Source organism: Cetorhinus maximus, chromosome 18, assembly GCF_964194155.1.
Source record: "Cetorhinus maximus chromosome 18, sCetMax3.hap1.1, whole genome shotgun sequence".
Taxonomy (NCBI): Eukaryota; Metazoa; Chordata; class Chondrichthyes; order Lamniformes; family Cetorhinidae; genus Cetorhinus; species Cetorhinus maximus.
Window position 1 is genome coordinate 40,372,290 of NC_135896.1, and position 16,133 is coordinate 40,388,422.

General features: G+C 46.0%; 1 protein-coding gene across 6 annotated transcripts in view; it reads left to right on the forward strand.

Annotated features, from left to right (window-relative positions):
* The window catches only part of LOC144693097 (kinesin-like protein KIF26A), a 280,736-nt gene that overhangs the window by 55,421 nt on the left and 209,182 nt on the right, over positions 1-16,133 (forward strand). For 2 of the 6 annotated variants that reach the window (XM_078562489.1, XM_078562492.1), the window contains exon 3: positions 5,360-5,608. In XM_078562489.1, the coding sequence (XP_078418615.1) occupies positions 5,360-5,608 (249 nt within the window). Of the gene's footprint in view, positions 1-46; positions 369-723; positions 867-4,355; positions 4,850-5,118; positions 5,205-5,359; positions 5,609-16,133 lie in introns of those variants that run through there. The other 4 variants (XM_078562490.1, XM_078562493.1, XM_078562491.1 and 1 more) reach the window with 4 other exon arrangements.

Here is a 16,133-nt window from a genome sequence, read left to right on the forward strand (position 1 = left end):
CAGTGGTACGAGTGGATGCAAAAAGGTTCCCTGCTGGAACAGGTTACTTTGGCGGGACGTTATTGAGGGGAGTGGTAAAGAGAGACCGCAGCTCGCCTGACTGCAGACTAGCGGGATTTTGCGCACGGTGCCCGGGCATGGAACAAGCCGTGGCAGCCAATATGTCACTAGATTGTGAATGAGGCTTCTTGTGTACCAGGGTGCGGCTCAGGAACCAAGCTCGGATATCGGAGAGCGTCATGTCTTCACAACAAACACCAGAGTCCCCTCCCAGGAAAAACACAAACTTGCTAGAAATCGGCACATTTTGCCTGGACTCTGACATTATATTTGGATTCACCAGTCACCTTTTAAGGAGGAAACATAAGGTGAGTGTTTCATCAAATCTTTTGCAACGTTGGGCAGCGATCTGACTTTTAAAAACGACACTCTTCATTTAATAAAATTTCACCACAATTAAAAATTGCTTTAAGTGTGTGTTCTGGAATTATTTTTGTGTTTCGGGGCTAACTTTCCAATTTGTTGCTTGGGCTGTGCTGCTAAATGATCCAGGGATGCTGTTTGATTATTACTGCGCGCATTACATCTTTAGGCGTTGCAATCGAAACACCTCAGCCTCCAGACACCAGTTTATCCCGCACTGTATCCAAAGCAAAGCCGCCTGAGAGCAGATCACATTTCTTTAAAGATCCTTGCTCCGCCGCTGCTGCTGCTGCTGCTCGGAGTTTGCTTTGAACTTTTCCGGAATTTCACCGATGGCGAGTGAGATAAAGTATTGTGCTCACCATTTAATCACACGTTCAGTGCGCCTTCAAGTTGCAAAGCGTCCGGGCTGTGAACTCAAAATAAAACACTAGGAACTCCAGGTCAGTGGGTATTCATTTCAAAGTAGTAGCAAAGAGCGGATATTTTCAAAACATGTGTTACAAAGGATCATGAGCAGGGGAAAGAAAGAGACACTTGAAGCGTGAGATTGTCAGGAAGTGTGAGGTTAAGACGTGGAAGAGCTCACAGCACCTGCTGGGTAGGTGTGAGGGAAGCTGCTTCTCCTCTCCGGGCTCGGTGCACGGTTTCTACCACCGACTGGAGCGCGGCGCCAATCCCAAAGGCTGAGCAACTGGGGGGGAAAAGAGCAGCCCGGGAGCGCGCACACCAGGGCAGCTCGGAGGCGCGCCTTGGAAAGTAGGGGCGGGTAGCTGGGGGCTCGGAAGCGCGCAGAACGCAGCTGCTCCCGGGCACAGGGCGCGCCGAAGTGCAGCGGGGTGGGGGGGGGGAGACAGGCGCGCGCATTTTTCAGTCGGGAGCGCGCGTCGTGGGGCGGAGACGGCGGAGGGGAAGGAACCTCCTGAGCTCAAAGTGCGGCTGCAGGAGCTGCCCCCGACCAACCCTCTATCTCCACCAGACAGCAGCTTCTCATTGCGGCCGGCTTGGCTCGAACTCAGTATTTGGCGTGCCGCGTTTCAGAAATGCACAATTATTAGTTTGTTTCCGAACATAACCCCATGGAGTTTAAAGTGAGTTGCTAGGGAGGGAGGATGGAGGATCTGGACTGACCAAAGTGGCTCCCTGCTTGCGATGGAGTTTAGAGCTGACTTTATAGGTCTAGTGGACTTTCCCCCCCCTAAAATTCTTTTGTTTTTATGTTTTAAGTCAAAGGCCCCTTTTTATCGTTAAAGCTATGAATAGAGTTCTTGTAATTTCTTAATGGGTAAAGTCTGTAGAGGTTGAGAGTACCTCCTTTTAACTTCACCACAAGTATAGAGGCACTTTTGTTTTCCCATCCTTGCTGACTCACTGCTATTTAGCAGGCGCGCTGTGAGGGAATAGTTTTTGTTAATCAGACCTGTGAGACATCATATAGCTAAAAGGAGGCTTATTTTTAGAAAGGTTTGTAACTAGAGAAGCATCATCCACCTATTTTGAGCAGCCACCTCACAATTGTACCTTATCCTCTTCCAGCTTTCACAGTTGTCTGTCCATCGCCATTGCTTCCTATAATCAGCCCCCTGCCAGCTCCATTTCTACATTGTGTTTTCACGCCTATGACCCATTCAGTATTTGCTGAGGGTCTTCAACCACGAAGTGTACAATGCCTGCCCATTGCAATCCTCCCCCTAACACACAGAAGGCAAATGGAATTTTGCTAGGCGGTTGGAGTTTAAAAATAAGGAATTCTCGTTACAACTGTACAGGCTGTTGGTGAGGCCACACCTGGAGTACTGTGTACAGTTTTGGTCCCGTATTTAAGAAAGGACAAACTGGCATTGGAGGCAGCTCAAAAGAGATTCACTAGGCTGTCTAGGATGAAGGGGTTGACTTATCAAGAACAGCTAAACAGGTTAGGCCTTTATTCATTAAAGTTTAGAAGAATGAGGGGTGATCTTATTGAAACGTACAGGATTCCGAGGGGGCTTGACAGGGTAGATGTTGAGAAGATGTTTCCACTAGTGGGAGAATCTCAAACTAGGGGACATGGTTACAGAATAAGGGAACACTCATTTAAAACTGAGATGCGAAGGAATTTCTTCTCTTGGAGGGTAGTGAATGTCTGGAATTCTCTACCCCAGAGAGTTGTGGAGGCTAGGTCACTGAAAGTATTTAAAGAGGAGATAGATAGATTTTTGAAATATCAAAGAGTTCAGGGCTATGAGGAGCTGGCACGAAATAGGAGTTGAGGATTGGGGCAGATCAGCCATGATCTTACTGAATGGTGGGGCAAGCTTGAGGGGCCAAATGGCCTACTCCTGCCCCTATTTCTTATTTTCTTATACTTCAGTTGGGTATCAACTGGAGGGAAAAGTGGCCAACATTAAAGGAATTTCAAACTCAAAATCATGTTAAATTTGCACCTACTAAGCTGGGGGAAGGATATGATAGGCTTTTTATATTGACGCTGAAGTATTTTAATGAAATCTGGTAGTTATCCAAGTTTCTCCAGCTTAAATTTGGCTCTAATAGGTTTGACATCTGTGATCTTAGAAAAAGGTATTCATGATAAATTTAAGTTTTGGAATGGATGAGTACATCCTGCACTTCTAAAAAAAATCCCAGCCTGATTTATTTTAATCAAAATGTTACTTTCCGTCTCTGTCCAGTTTTCAATATGTACTTTTCCCGGATGCTGTAAACATTGATTAAGGCACACCCACCCACCCCAAATGGAAATCGCAATTGTGGTGTCATTTTGCTAAATAATGCAGAAATATTCTGCGTTTTAAAGCGAGTATTTCCTCACAGTTACTGTGTACTGTTAATAACACTGCCTCCTTCCATCCCAAGTATAGCCTCTTTTTTAAAAGCAAAATACTGCGGATGCTGGAAATCTGAAACAAAAACAGAAAATGCTGGAAAAGCTCAGCAGGTCTAGTAGCATCTGTGGAGAGAGAAACAGAAGTTAACCTTTCGAGCCAGTCTCTTCATGCGGATCATACGGACTTGAAACGTTAACTCATAGCCTCTTTCTCCCCCCCCCCCCCGACTTAGACAACTGGCATTCAACTGAGAGAAGGGACTGACGCAGATAAGCCTAACTGTACCTACGTTGAGTAAATTTTGAGCAGGGTTTTCACAGTTCCCGTGAAACAGGTTTCTCGTTTTATGCGGATTCTGAACTCTGGCCAACAAGTGGCGCTGTAACTACAGAAACAGTCAGCGGAGAGAGACTGAGAAACTGCAACAACTTTCCTGACTAATAGAGGGCATGGTTAAAACACAAAAAACACGCGAATGGAAGAGGACGAGCCTTGAGAGTTTAAATTGGCTTTGAGATTAGAAATAAATTGTTCAGATTAAGGAGGGCTAATTCTTTTTTGCTTTTTGAAAAATAGCTCTGATCACTTGGTGGTCCAGGTATTGGTGGTGGTGGGGGCTGGGGAAGTGGTTGCAATACATATTATTTGGGCAAACCTTAGTGTTAAACTAACTCCAGCCTAATAAAACGTAATGTAGCGTACGGCATCTTAAGAAAAGCCCTTTACTATTCAGCAGATAAAGGGAGTAAAGTTGTCAATTGAATCTTCGAGTGAATTTGGATCTCGGGCCATTTACAGCTCAGTTTCGAATAGTTCATCGCTAAAGCTAAATTAGCGAAAGTAGTAAATAGTGCAGGCACTGGAAGAGCACGCCTGTGGTATGGGGGTGATCTCTGTAATCTTCCGTTTTGAATGACAGTTACAGCAATAAATTGTATAGCGCAATAAACCAGAGATTGTTGACACCTTCACACACTCTGAAATTAATTTACCAAAAGAGATCCGCTCTTGATCTGAGGGCTTTTTGATTGGGTCGTTTAAACAATTTCCTGTTTGTTTTGTCATTTGCAATGGTTAAAAGTGAACTTGTCGAGACTTCCGTCTGGAAGTAGACATTGCGAGTTGGAAGTTGTTGCAGGCTTGTGGTACATGAGCAGTTTATTGTTGTCAGTCACGGGAACTCCTTGACCGATCAGTGGTTTCAATGCATTTTGCGCTCCACCCACTGGAAGACCGCTTCCCCGTACCCACACAAACTTCAAACTCAAACTTACTCTTGTCCCCTTTAGGACATGGATGTGGAAGCGCATAATAAACAAATACCAGTTTAGACTTTTCAGGGACATTTGGGGGGGGGGTTGGGGGGGGAAAGCAGTTCAATAGCAATTGCGTTCCTCGTACTGATCAGACGGTTCGTTCAGTGGCATTTGTGCTGTTGATATGAATCCACACTTTCCAGCCGAGAGTCAGGACTTGGCGCAATAATTGTTTTGCTTTGGTCCCGACTTGATGTGTTCCTGCAATAACCGAAAGTGACTTTAACCAAAATGCCAGGGAATAGACCTCGCGGGCTGGAGCCGGAGTGCCGCAGACTGGCGGTAAGTAACAAGGCTGTGGCGGAGACTGACTGTACTTGGGTCAAGGCTGAGTAAAGTTTCAAGCTGGCTCGGGTGGGTCTGATCTACACCGTACCTTGGGCATATTTTCTGCGTTTCCGATGGCGCATTATAAAAGGACATTTACAACCAGGAGACGCATAGCGACAGCACGACACATGATGCATGTACTAATGCTCCCTAATGTCAAAGAATCAAAGACCTGAATGGACTTGTTAACACTGAGCATTATGCGGAGTTTACAGTCACTCCCCACAGCAACAGACTCACTGGCGTTAAACAAACAACTTTGTGCAAGGCGATTTGAAGCAACGTTTAATGAGTGATTCCTGTATGTGTATGTTAATCCGCAGTTTGGTGAACAGCAGCAGATTAACATCTTTAACAGTTATATCCCTCCACTTCACCATCGACTTCGCGCCTATGATATTGAATAAAGTGGCCAGCACATCTCAATGCATTTCCCCCTTTCTTCTCGGGTATGTTTTACAGGTGCTGGATGGGAGCCCAGGCAAGGAGACGGCGAACCCCTTGGAGTCCGGTCTCAGGAAGAGATTTCAGGCGGCCGAGGAAGATCACTGTGGGAGTCGACCCGCTCCCGAGGGAGCAGGAGCCGTCTCCGTGACGGAGTCTTGTACCTTCGAGAAGGAAGAGAAAGGAGCCTGGTGTAAAAATTGCCAGCTCAAGCTGACAGAACTCAAAAGGCAAGCCGTGAAGCTCGTTATCCCAGGATCCATCAAGGTATGAGCTCAATAAACAGCCGGTGCCCTGGCAAAACTCCCACCAGTCTCCCTGAGTACCCCTCCCCATGGCGAACTCCCAACAACCGGCTTAAACCACACGGGCTGTTATTAGAGTTGGGGCTAATGCATCCAGATCCGTTGTCCTCCTTTACAACCCCTTTTTTTTTTAATTGCAGCAGTCGTATTTATTAACGACCCCGCGTTTCCATAGCCCACAGAGAGCAGCCTGGGAGGCGATGCGTTGGTTACCGCTCAGTGTGTTAGTATAACTCGCAGATCACTCACATGGGTCGAGGGGAAAAACTGGAGCCGTGAACAAAACACTCAAAAGTTGCTCCAATGAGAGCGGCTGGAGCGGAGCCACGGGCTGGTGAGATCTTTCAGCGTGAACTGCCCTGGCACCTCTTAAGGCAGTCGTGTTCCAGATGTGAGGGTACTGCCCACCCCTGACAGTGAGCACTTTAAACATCTGTTAGAAATAGGAGTTAGAAACAGGCAAAGATCCCCCCCCCCTAAAAAAACCCCCCACAGTGAGCCCCCTGTTGGCGGCGCTGGGCTTGTTCTGGACGTGAAGAAATACTAACGGGGTGGGGGAGGAAGGTGGCCGAGGCACGTCAGATGCAAGTGTCCCAAAATGTGTATGGTGTGCTGGGGTTCAGCTGACTTAAAGTCGGCCAAGCAACTCGAAATCCCTTTGCTGGGATGGAGACCTGATTGAATTGAAAAACGCCAATTTCCCAACATCGATTTGCACTAATTGTGTTTGTTCAATCCTTAGCTGGTTGGCTAATTGAAAATGCAGGAAGTTTAAAGGGCGAGAAATGGTTAGTTTCCGCTAGTAGCAAAAAAAACCTCCTTTAGTCCTTAATGGGATATATTCAAAAACGCACATTTTGCGGGGATAATAATGCCATCGTCCACCTTTCTTTAGCTCTTTCAATAATTGACATCCTTAACAGGAAACTAAACCCTACCGAACGTTACCTGCACTGAAATGACCTTGTTTATTGTCGCGTCCATAATTTATGGTCTTCAGAGGTTTATTGTGCCCTACTTCATGACACACCATCAGGTTTTGATTTCGCCTGCGCTGAAGGTCTTGTACCTATCTAAAGTTTCATTTGTAAAGCTACATGTCCTGTCTACCGTTCTGCCATTAACTGTCAATAAAGGTACCTTTTCCCATTGTCCAGTATGCAGACTCCACTGACTGCTCTACCTGTGCACAATGAGCAAATTCTTCTGAATTATAATCGAGGCTTTATCTGTCCATGTCACGTAAAAAGGGGAGTCTAGTCATGGGAAAGAAAAACATTCTGGAAAGGCAATGGTTCATAAGCAGGTGTCCAGGTGAGGAGACCTTTCTCTCGAGGTCACCCTGTGTGGTCTCTTGTTTGCTGGTGGACTAGGGCAGGGTTGAATGATGCATTTGGGCTTTATTTCCAAAACACATCACAATATTGTTTTCATCTTCACAATGAAAGAACCCGAGTGTCCAACCTTCGATGGTAGGATATTTTGATTCAAACAAGGTTCTTATTGTATGCTTTATAAAGATAAAAAGGAGTTCTGCATGTGGTCTGGTACACATTAGGAGTATGACTGAACACAGATCTTGGTAAAGCACATTTGAGTGATAAGCATATTGTCTTATTTCCTGCTAAAAGTACAGCTATACTGCAATAAGCCCTTTTTTAACTGAGTGGCTTAGCCTGTTATGTTTACATAGGGTTCCAGTTGATTTTGCTTTGTTCTGAGGTTTAACAATCCACATATTCTCCACAATAAGCTTTACTATGTTGTGGTTTTAAATTATCCATTCAACTTCTATTGAGAAAGAAGCTAAGAGTGTATGATAATGTAAACTCCAATAATCTAGCTGTTCCTCCTAACAAAATAAAGGCTGAATGGATCTTCTTTGTTTGCCATAATAATCATGGGATCTTTCAACAATGGCTTTGAAAATACCTTATACCAGCTTCAGAATACTCTTTGGTGCTGGTGGGTGGGTATGATGGGTGGGGTGGTTTGAAGAAAGTCTGCATTCTGTCCTGACAAGCCACTGAAAAGACCCTATTCTCCATTTTTCATTACTTGCTACAAGATTTTCAATTCATGGTCCATCATAAAATAGACAGTTAAGTCTTATAAAAACATATTTATGTGGGTCACAACAAAAAGTTGTTTAGTAAAGATCTCATCTTAAATATTAAGCAGTGGCATAATATGATCATGTGAAACTTCTGAATAACTGCACTCAATTCCTTATACTGTTTAGGAACATTTTTGAAATGAATAGACTTCATAGTTTTAAAGTTCACAGTGAGTAATGGTCCTAATTAGATTAAGGATTTCACATTTTGAGAATTTTCCTATTCTTGGATGTTATAAAATAGCACCATTTAAAATAAATAGAAAACCGTCTACCATCTGCTGTAAACAGGAGGAAAGTCATATGAACACGTCAAGTGTTTGTCTACTGTTAGTGTGCACAATCATACTTAGGCTGTGTTGCAAATGAGAAGACAGGAAGCACAAACTGCAAAGGTTCAAGCAGGAAACAAATTTTTAAAATGTGTGGTCATACTTTTGCCTATAATCTGTTACTGAAGTACTGTCATAATCTATAACAGAATTAGTGGCGGGTTATAAAGGCTTATGCAGTGTAACAAAGAGGGTTGATGATAATCACAGATAAGATGGGGTAGGATGAGTAAACTGGGAAATAGTTTACAATGAAGAGTTCAACTTCCAAATCTTCATGTAGCTGGAGAAGGGAAGTAAGTTGTACCTTTCATTTGTCACTTGTGCATTACTTATTCTTGCACACTAATTTATTTCTTTGCAAAGAGAGCTAGTAACATCAATATATGCCGACATCTGTAATGGTTTATTGAAATTATACTTTCAATAAGTAGGTTGTTCTCTATTGACCTCATGTAGGTAGTGTGATTTTGAAGGAACATAGCACATAGGAACATAGGAATATCGGAGCAGGAGTAGGCCATTCAGCCCATTGCAATTCAATATGATCATGGCTGATCATCCATTTCAATGCCTTTTTCCCACACTATCCCCATATCCCATAATGTCATTGGTATTTAGAAATCTGTCAATCTCTGCTTTAAACATACTCAATGACTGAGCTTCCACTGCCCTCTGGGGTGGAGAGTTCCAAAGATTCATAACCCTCTGAGTAAACAAATTCTCTTCACCTTGGTTCTAAGAGGCTTCCCCCTTATTTTGAGATTGTATCCCCTGGTTCTAGACTCCCCAACCATGGGAAACATCTTACCTGCATCTACCCTGTCTATCCCTTTAAATATTTTGTAGGTTTCAATGAGATCACCTCTTATCTTTCGAGGACTCTAGAGAATACAGGCCCAGTTTCCCTAATCTCTCTTCATAGGACAGGCCTGCATCCTGGGAACAAGTCTGGTGAACCTTTGTTGCTCCCTATTTGCCAATAATACCCTTCTTAAGGTAAGGGGACCAAAGCTGCACACAGCACTCCTGGTGCAGCCTAACCAAGGTTCTATACAATTGAAGCAAGACTTCGCTACTCCTGTACTCAAATCCTCTTGTGATAAAGGCTAACATACCTTTAGCCTTCCTAACTGCTTTGTTGCACCTGCATGTTAGCTTTCAATTACTTATTGGCGAGGGCACCCAGGCCTTTTTTCACATCTACACCATCTAATCTCTTACCATTTAAGAAATACTCTGCACATCCGTTCCTTCTACTAAAGTGGATAACCTCACATTTTTCCACATTACATTCCATCTGTCATGTTCTTGCCCACTCACTAAGTCTGTTCAAATCCTCTTGAAACTGCTTTGCATCTTCCTCACAACACACATTCCGCCTAGCTTTGTGTCATCCACAAACTTGGAAAAATTACAGGGACATAATTGTGATGCAAAGTTTTATATCGGTCAGCAAAGCCCATGCAGATTAAGTACTGGATGTCTTTTTGAACTTGCATCTTAACAACAACAACTTGTACAGCACCACTAATGTAATAAAACATCACAAGGTGCTTCACAAAGGCATTATAAAACAAAATATGACACCAAACCACCTAGGAAGATATTATGGCAGGTTACAAAAAGATTTAAGTAAAATACTGCGAATGCTGGAAATCTGAAATAAAACAGAAAATGCTGGAAAAACTCAGCAAGTCCGGCAGCATCTGTGGAGAGAGAAACAGAGTTACCGTTTTGAGTCCGTATGACTTCTTTAGAGCTAAAAAGAAGTAGAAATATGATGCATTTTATACTGTTTAAGAGGCGGTGGCACAGGTGGAACGAGATAGAAGGTCAGGGATGTCATGGGCACAAATGACAAAAAGCTTGGTCAAAGAGAGAGAGAGAATTTAAGGAATATGTTAAAAGAGAACAACAAGGTTGAGAGACAGAGAGGTTAAAGGAGGGAAGTCCAGAGCTTAGAGCGTTGGCAGCTGAAGGCACAGCCACCAATGATTCATATTGGTTAAAATTAAAATTGTGATTAAAATTGGGATACTCAAGAGGTCAGAATTAGAGGAATGCAGCTATCTCAGAGCTGTGGGGTTGGAGGAAAGAGCAGTAGAGGAGCTGAGGCAGTAGCGAAGATGGGTGATGTTATGGAGGTGCAAATAGGCAGTCTTAGTGACAGCGTGGATATGTGGTTGGAAACTCACCTTGGGGTCACATATGACACTGAGGTTCCAAACAGTCTGGTTTGGACTCAGACAGTGACCAGGGAGAGGGATGGAATCATTGGTGAGGGAGTGAAGATTGTGGCATGGACTGAAGACAATGGCCTCAATATTTCCAATATATATGTGGAGGAAATTTCTGCTCATCCAGTTCTGTATGTTGGACAAGCTGTTTGGCAATTTAGAGACAGTGAGAGGTGAAGAGAGGTGGTGGTGAGGTAGAGCTTGCAAAGACGTGCGTTAAGCTGGCGTAGGCGATACCTGCAGGAGTTACTCTCTTTCCTGAAGTAGATGATTTTTGTAAAACTACTATTCATAGAACATTGAACGAATTCACCCCAACTGTTGGAGGCAGATTCAAGTGACATGCAACTGTGGAATAAATTCATGAGCACGTGCTTGGGAAGTTAGACTCGTAGCACAGGGTGGAATTTTCCCATCCTGTCTGCGGTGGCAGCGGTAGGCAAAAAGCTGGAAAGCCGCCAGCGTAAAAACAGCTTGCAGTTGTCCTGATGATGGGTTTATTGGGGGTTGGTTAACCCACTGACTAGTGGCGTGAACGGCATTTGCATTCATTAACATGTCATGCATGCTCATTAAATCAGCTGCTCACCGGAATCTTGTCATACTTTCCAATCTTGTGTCATGCCAGTAGGAAACATCGGCCTCAAACCTGTTTGTAAATGGGTGGTGTGCACAACTCGGACCTCAGTTCACTGGGAACTTCGAGGTGAGCGCAACATACATAGGCTTCCTGCCATAGCGCTGCACCGGTCTTGTTGCAATGAACACCACATTTCTAGGGCTGTAGAGGCTGCTCCTGCTCTTTGCCAACATTGTCCCAAGGAACACCACTGTGCTGCGGTACTCACGCAGGCCTCCGCTTTCAAGTGCACGTCAACCAGGGGTGGGCTGTGAGGTGAGGGTGGGGTTGACGAACACGAGGGGGGCAACGGGAAGGGAAGGCTGTGAAATGGCAGTCAGGTGGAAGGGCGAACATGAGGGGGGCCTTTCTGGGGTCGCCTGCTACCCGCTTGTTGCCGCAGGAGTGAACAAGAGTCTGCTTAGAAAGAAAGGAGGAAGACCTACTTACGATGAAAGCCACTGAAAGCCAATGACTTCATTGGCACTGTTAAAGGGCTACTCAGAACTCAGTGGCTTCACATCACAATCACTGCACCTCAAGGTTAACACATAGGAATGTAGAATTTGCGAATGCAGGCAATAGTGAAGGAGGCACAGCTGTATCATATATGGCATTCCATCAATGAAGGCCCATCACATGTTTACCAGAAGTGAGACTCCTAATGGGCAAAAGGGCATCCACTCTATGACCGTGAACAACTGATTGGTCATTAATATGCCACAACAGAGATTGGAGCACAGAGCTAGGTTGGGTGACTCATCTCAATTAAACCTTAGTATCCCACGCAGGGCTCAGGATGTTACATATCTGCAATGCCACCTTGGTCTCCTCGATGTGTGTACTAGTGTCTCAGGGACAAGGTGGCATCAGCCACCATACGAGTAGGTCAGGAGAAACTATGGACCCTTACAGTTTCCCAACATGTCATCTTCTGAGCTTCGCTTTCTTGCTCCTTGAATCATTAATGTCTTCAATGTTTCCTTTCAGAGAGAAGGCAAAAGCACAAATGAATCCAGGGCTCAATGCTGCCTTTGTCAGGGTCCTAATGCAATGGAGGAGGCAAAGGAGGGAGAGGCGATTTTGTGCGCACAGCTCCAGCAGGAGGGACATGGTCAAGCGGAGCCAGAGCATGAATAGGAGGGTCAAGAGGAGAGACCCAGACAATGGGGGTGACTTGTCAGACCTATAGTTTATTGTAGAAGAATCTCCTATTTACACACGAGTGAGAGGCAATGCCATGCTCGTCTGCGCTTGTCCCGAGCTCTGGTACATCACATATGCCATATTCTTCGTAAAGACCTGATGCCACTTGGAGTTGGAGGGTATCCCCTGCCAGTGGCTTTGAAGGTGACGGCAACACTCAATTTCTTGGTCTCTGGTTCTTTCCAAAGATAAACAGGTGACCTGTGTGGCATCTCTCAGTCCGCAGCACATCGATGCATAAGGGAGGTCACAGATATCCTTTACACAAAGGCCCATCATTATGTCAGGTTTGCTCTGGATGAAGATAGCCAGGCTGCAAGATTCACTGGCTTTGCCACCATCTCAGGCTTCCCAAGAGTGCAGGGTGCAATAGATTTTACCCATGTGGCTATACTGCAAGGGTTTATAAACCGCAAGTACATTCCATCAATTTACAACTGGTGTGTGATCACCTGAAGCACATACTGCATGTTTGTACATGGTACCCTGGGAGTTGCCATGACTCCGACATCCTGAGTCACTCCCAGGTACCTGAGATTTTCGAGGGGCCATTATGTCTGCAGGGATGGCTGCTTGGAGATAAGGGGTACCCACTGAAATGGTGGCTAATGACACCAGAGCGTCACCCTCAGAGTCATGCCGAGCAGAGATACAATGCTGCTCACAGCTCCACACGCTCCCTTATAGAGCAGACCACAGGGCTTCAGGTGCTTGGACTGCTCAGGTGGCTCACACCAATACACTCCTGACAGGGTTTCCCGCATCATTACAATGTGTTGTGCCCTTTACAATCCGTCTATGCAAAGAGATGAACCTTTGCCAGAGAATGAACTGGAGGAGGATGAGAATTCATCGGAGGATGAAGATCCGGAGGCCCAGGAACCTCAGGAGGCTGCTGAGGGTCAGTATGAGCATGATCACGCCATGGAGGAAGGAAGACGTGGGAGACGTGCCTGTGATGCATTAATTGCTGACAGGTTCCAGGAAGAGTAAAGTTAAGTGAGGGAATATGGCCACATCTCTCCTAATCCTCAATGCCATTTACTTTCATCTCAGGGGGTGTCCACCCATTTGCAGTGAGAATTCACATTTGCGCGTTCTGGCCTCATGAATTGCCAGGCCATGATCTTTGCTTTGGTTCATGGGGCCCTGTGAGTGAGCTCACTCTGGGAACTGAGAGCCCACTTAGGAACAAGGGCGATGTGAGAGAAGACTTGAAGCCTTTGCCACCATCAAATGATACAAACACTGCTGCGACTGAGATGTGGACATGCCTAGGGAGCTCCTCCTCCTGTGAATGTCTTTTCTTCTGCCACTACCACTGAGGAGACACAAATGCTGCTAGATTGTCAATGCTGATGAGTTGCCCTCACTCATTGGTGTTCCTCGAGAAAGAAGGGTTAGAGACACTCACATCACACATTTCCAGTTAAGATTTAGCACATCACCCTGACATCACACAAGGGTGTGGAGACTAGCTGAACTGAGGTTGACATCACAGGGATATGAATCTCACAGTGGGACACTATCACTGAGTGGGAGGATAGCTAAACCTCGAAATAAGAGGATTCCAATGTACAAATTCAAAACGCCTTCAGTTGCCAAGAATATCCACATAATCACCAAATGTATTCACAAAAGTGCAATTCCTTTACATGTTTGGCACACCAGTGACTCAAAAGTGACATCTATTTTTCTTAACTTTCCTAATTCCGCCGCTATGCCTGGGTGTAGTCCTGACATCCGCAGCAGAGGTGGAGGCAGCCTCCTGACTGTTACGTCCTGATGTCTGTGATGACCTTGGCCTGGAGGCCTGGAGGGCCCCGGCCTGACAAAAGTCACCTGCTCAGGGTCAGAAGCGCCCTTGGCGACCTGAGAAGCTGGAGCAGATGGGGTCACAGGAAGAGGGGGCTGTGAGCGGCTGAACACCCTTGGAGTGTCCTGAGAGGAGGCCCCCGGGGTGTCCGGCTGACGTTCATCTTCACCTGTGGGTGCTCGAGGGCCCCGCCCTGACTCCTGCAGGGGATGGTGAATCCGGAGGGAGGTCAAGGTGCATCGTCCTCATGTCTCCTACATCTTGATGGTGCCACCAGGGTGTGTGGCAATGGAGTGTAGGGCTGAGCGCAAATACGGCAACACCTGCTGGACCAAAGTCCCCTTGGTGGCCTCAAGGCACTTGCATGTCGGAGCCACGACATCAGACAGAACATGGTTGGACTCCTCCATCATTCACTCTAGTCTGCTGACTTGTCTGTTGAATCTCTGCCTGATGTTCCGCTGCCTGTCGTTGCATCTCCAGCATTGAGTTGGCGGCTGCTTCCAGAGGCTCATCATCTGACTCGGACTGAGCGGGTGACTGGTCTCCAGCAGCCCTCCATGTGCCGGAGACCTGGGCTGTCCCTGCCTCCAACTGCTGCAGGGACGTGTCAGTGAGGTGTTCCCCAGAAATTGAGCCCGAGCCTAATCTACAGCCGTGCCCCACTGACATGTGTGTCTCTGAACTGGTGGAGGGTGCGTTTGAGTGCCATGACAATTCTTCCGGAGCTTCCTCCTTGGATGTAGTCTGTGGGCTCACACTGGTGCTGGACTGGCTTGGAGGCCTTGATCTGCTGGTGCCTAGAAAATAGAAAATAGAGTTTCAGTTAATGAGCATGAGCTAGATAAGACTGCGTGTGACTCAATGTGATTGTCAGGAATTGATGAGGTGATGGAGCTGTGATCTGTACTGGGTTGCTGGGAGAGGCCGATCTCCCCTTCCCCACAGGAGCGATCCCTGTCCTCCCCAGCCAACTCGGCTGCTACTCCCTCAAACTCAGTGAGGGCAATGATGCTGGCCGTCCCTCCCCCGGTCTGCGATCTCTTGCGCCTGTTGTGTGCCAGTTTGGCCTGTATGAAGAAGAAAGAAAGGCATGTGAGGAGAAGGATTGGAGCAGAGGTTGGGTGAAATGCATCTACCCTGTGTGTGGTGAGCCCTCCCCAGAAGGGCCAGAGGGTGGAGTGTGAGCAACATGATAGATTGGATGGTGGTGACATGAAAGTATCGGTGAGAGAATGAGTATTGATATGTGTCCGCTGCTAATGGTTGCCTGAGATCTCTGAAGAGAGTAGCCATTTGAGTGCATGATTTCATGATGAGAGTTTGATATTGGAGGGAGTTGAAGGATGACTTGGGCGGAGCGGATGAGATCATTCATCCTCTTCCTGCATTGGATGGCATCTTGGGCGTGGCTTCCAGCTGCGCTGACCTGTTTCCCAGCCAGAGAGGTGAGGCTGCTGTGCTTCCTGCAGCCATCCCTGGGATAGAGCACTTACCTGTGCGCCTGTACCCCTCTGGTCAAGACCTGGAAGACTTGGTGGGTGAAACAGCATCTGCCTTCATCTAGAGGCTCTTGGCCTTCTTCTTCTGACTACAAGAGATCTCTGGTGGGCTGGAATGAGTGACATTATGTGTTGGATTGGCCTTTAAATATGGCACCCAGACCTTTGAACCCGCCAGCTGACGGCGGGCGGGTGAGTCAGCTCCCGACCGGCCAGGTGATTCGAACCGGTACTCGCCTTTGCATAATTAATGACCCTCCAAGCATGGAATTGGGCATGAGTTCCCACCATTCCGGCCAGCAGAGTGGGCACTGCTAAAACCACCCGCCACCGCACTTAGTCTCATTAATGGAAAATTCCATCCTGTGTGTCTAAATTTGCTGGATTGGAGCTTCCACATCTATTTTTCATTGAGCAGTGGTTCATTTTCACATTTTTGAACAGCACTTTTGTACAATAATGCTTAAAATTATGACTGAGGATTAAAGTAAAATACAAAGATCAAGTGCCCTATAACGTGCGTAACACAAGAAATCTGACAGTCACTTTAGTTGTTGCAGAGCATTTAATTTTGTTGCTGACAGTCAGAATATGGAATTTTTTTAAAGTTATGTGTAGCACTGTGAAAGTTTAAAATGAGTCAAATTTGGATTCCA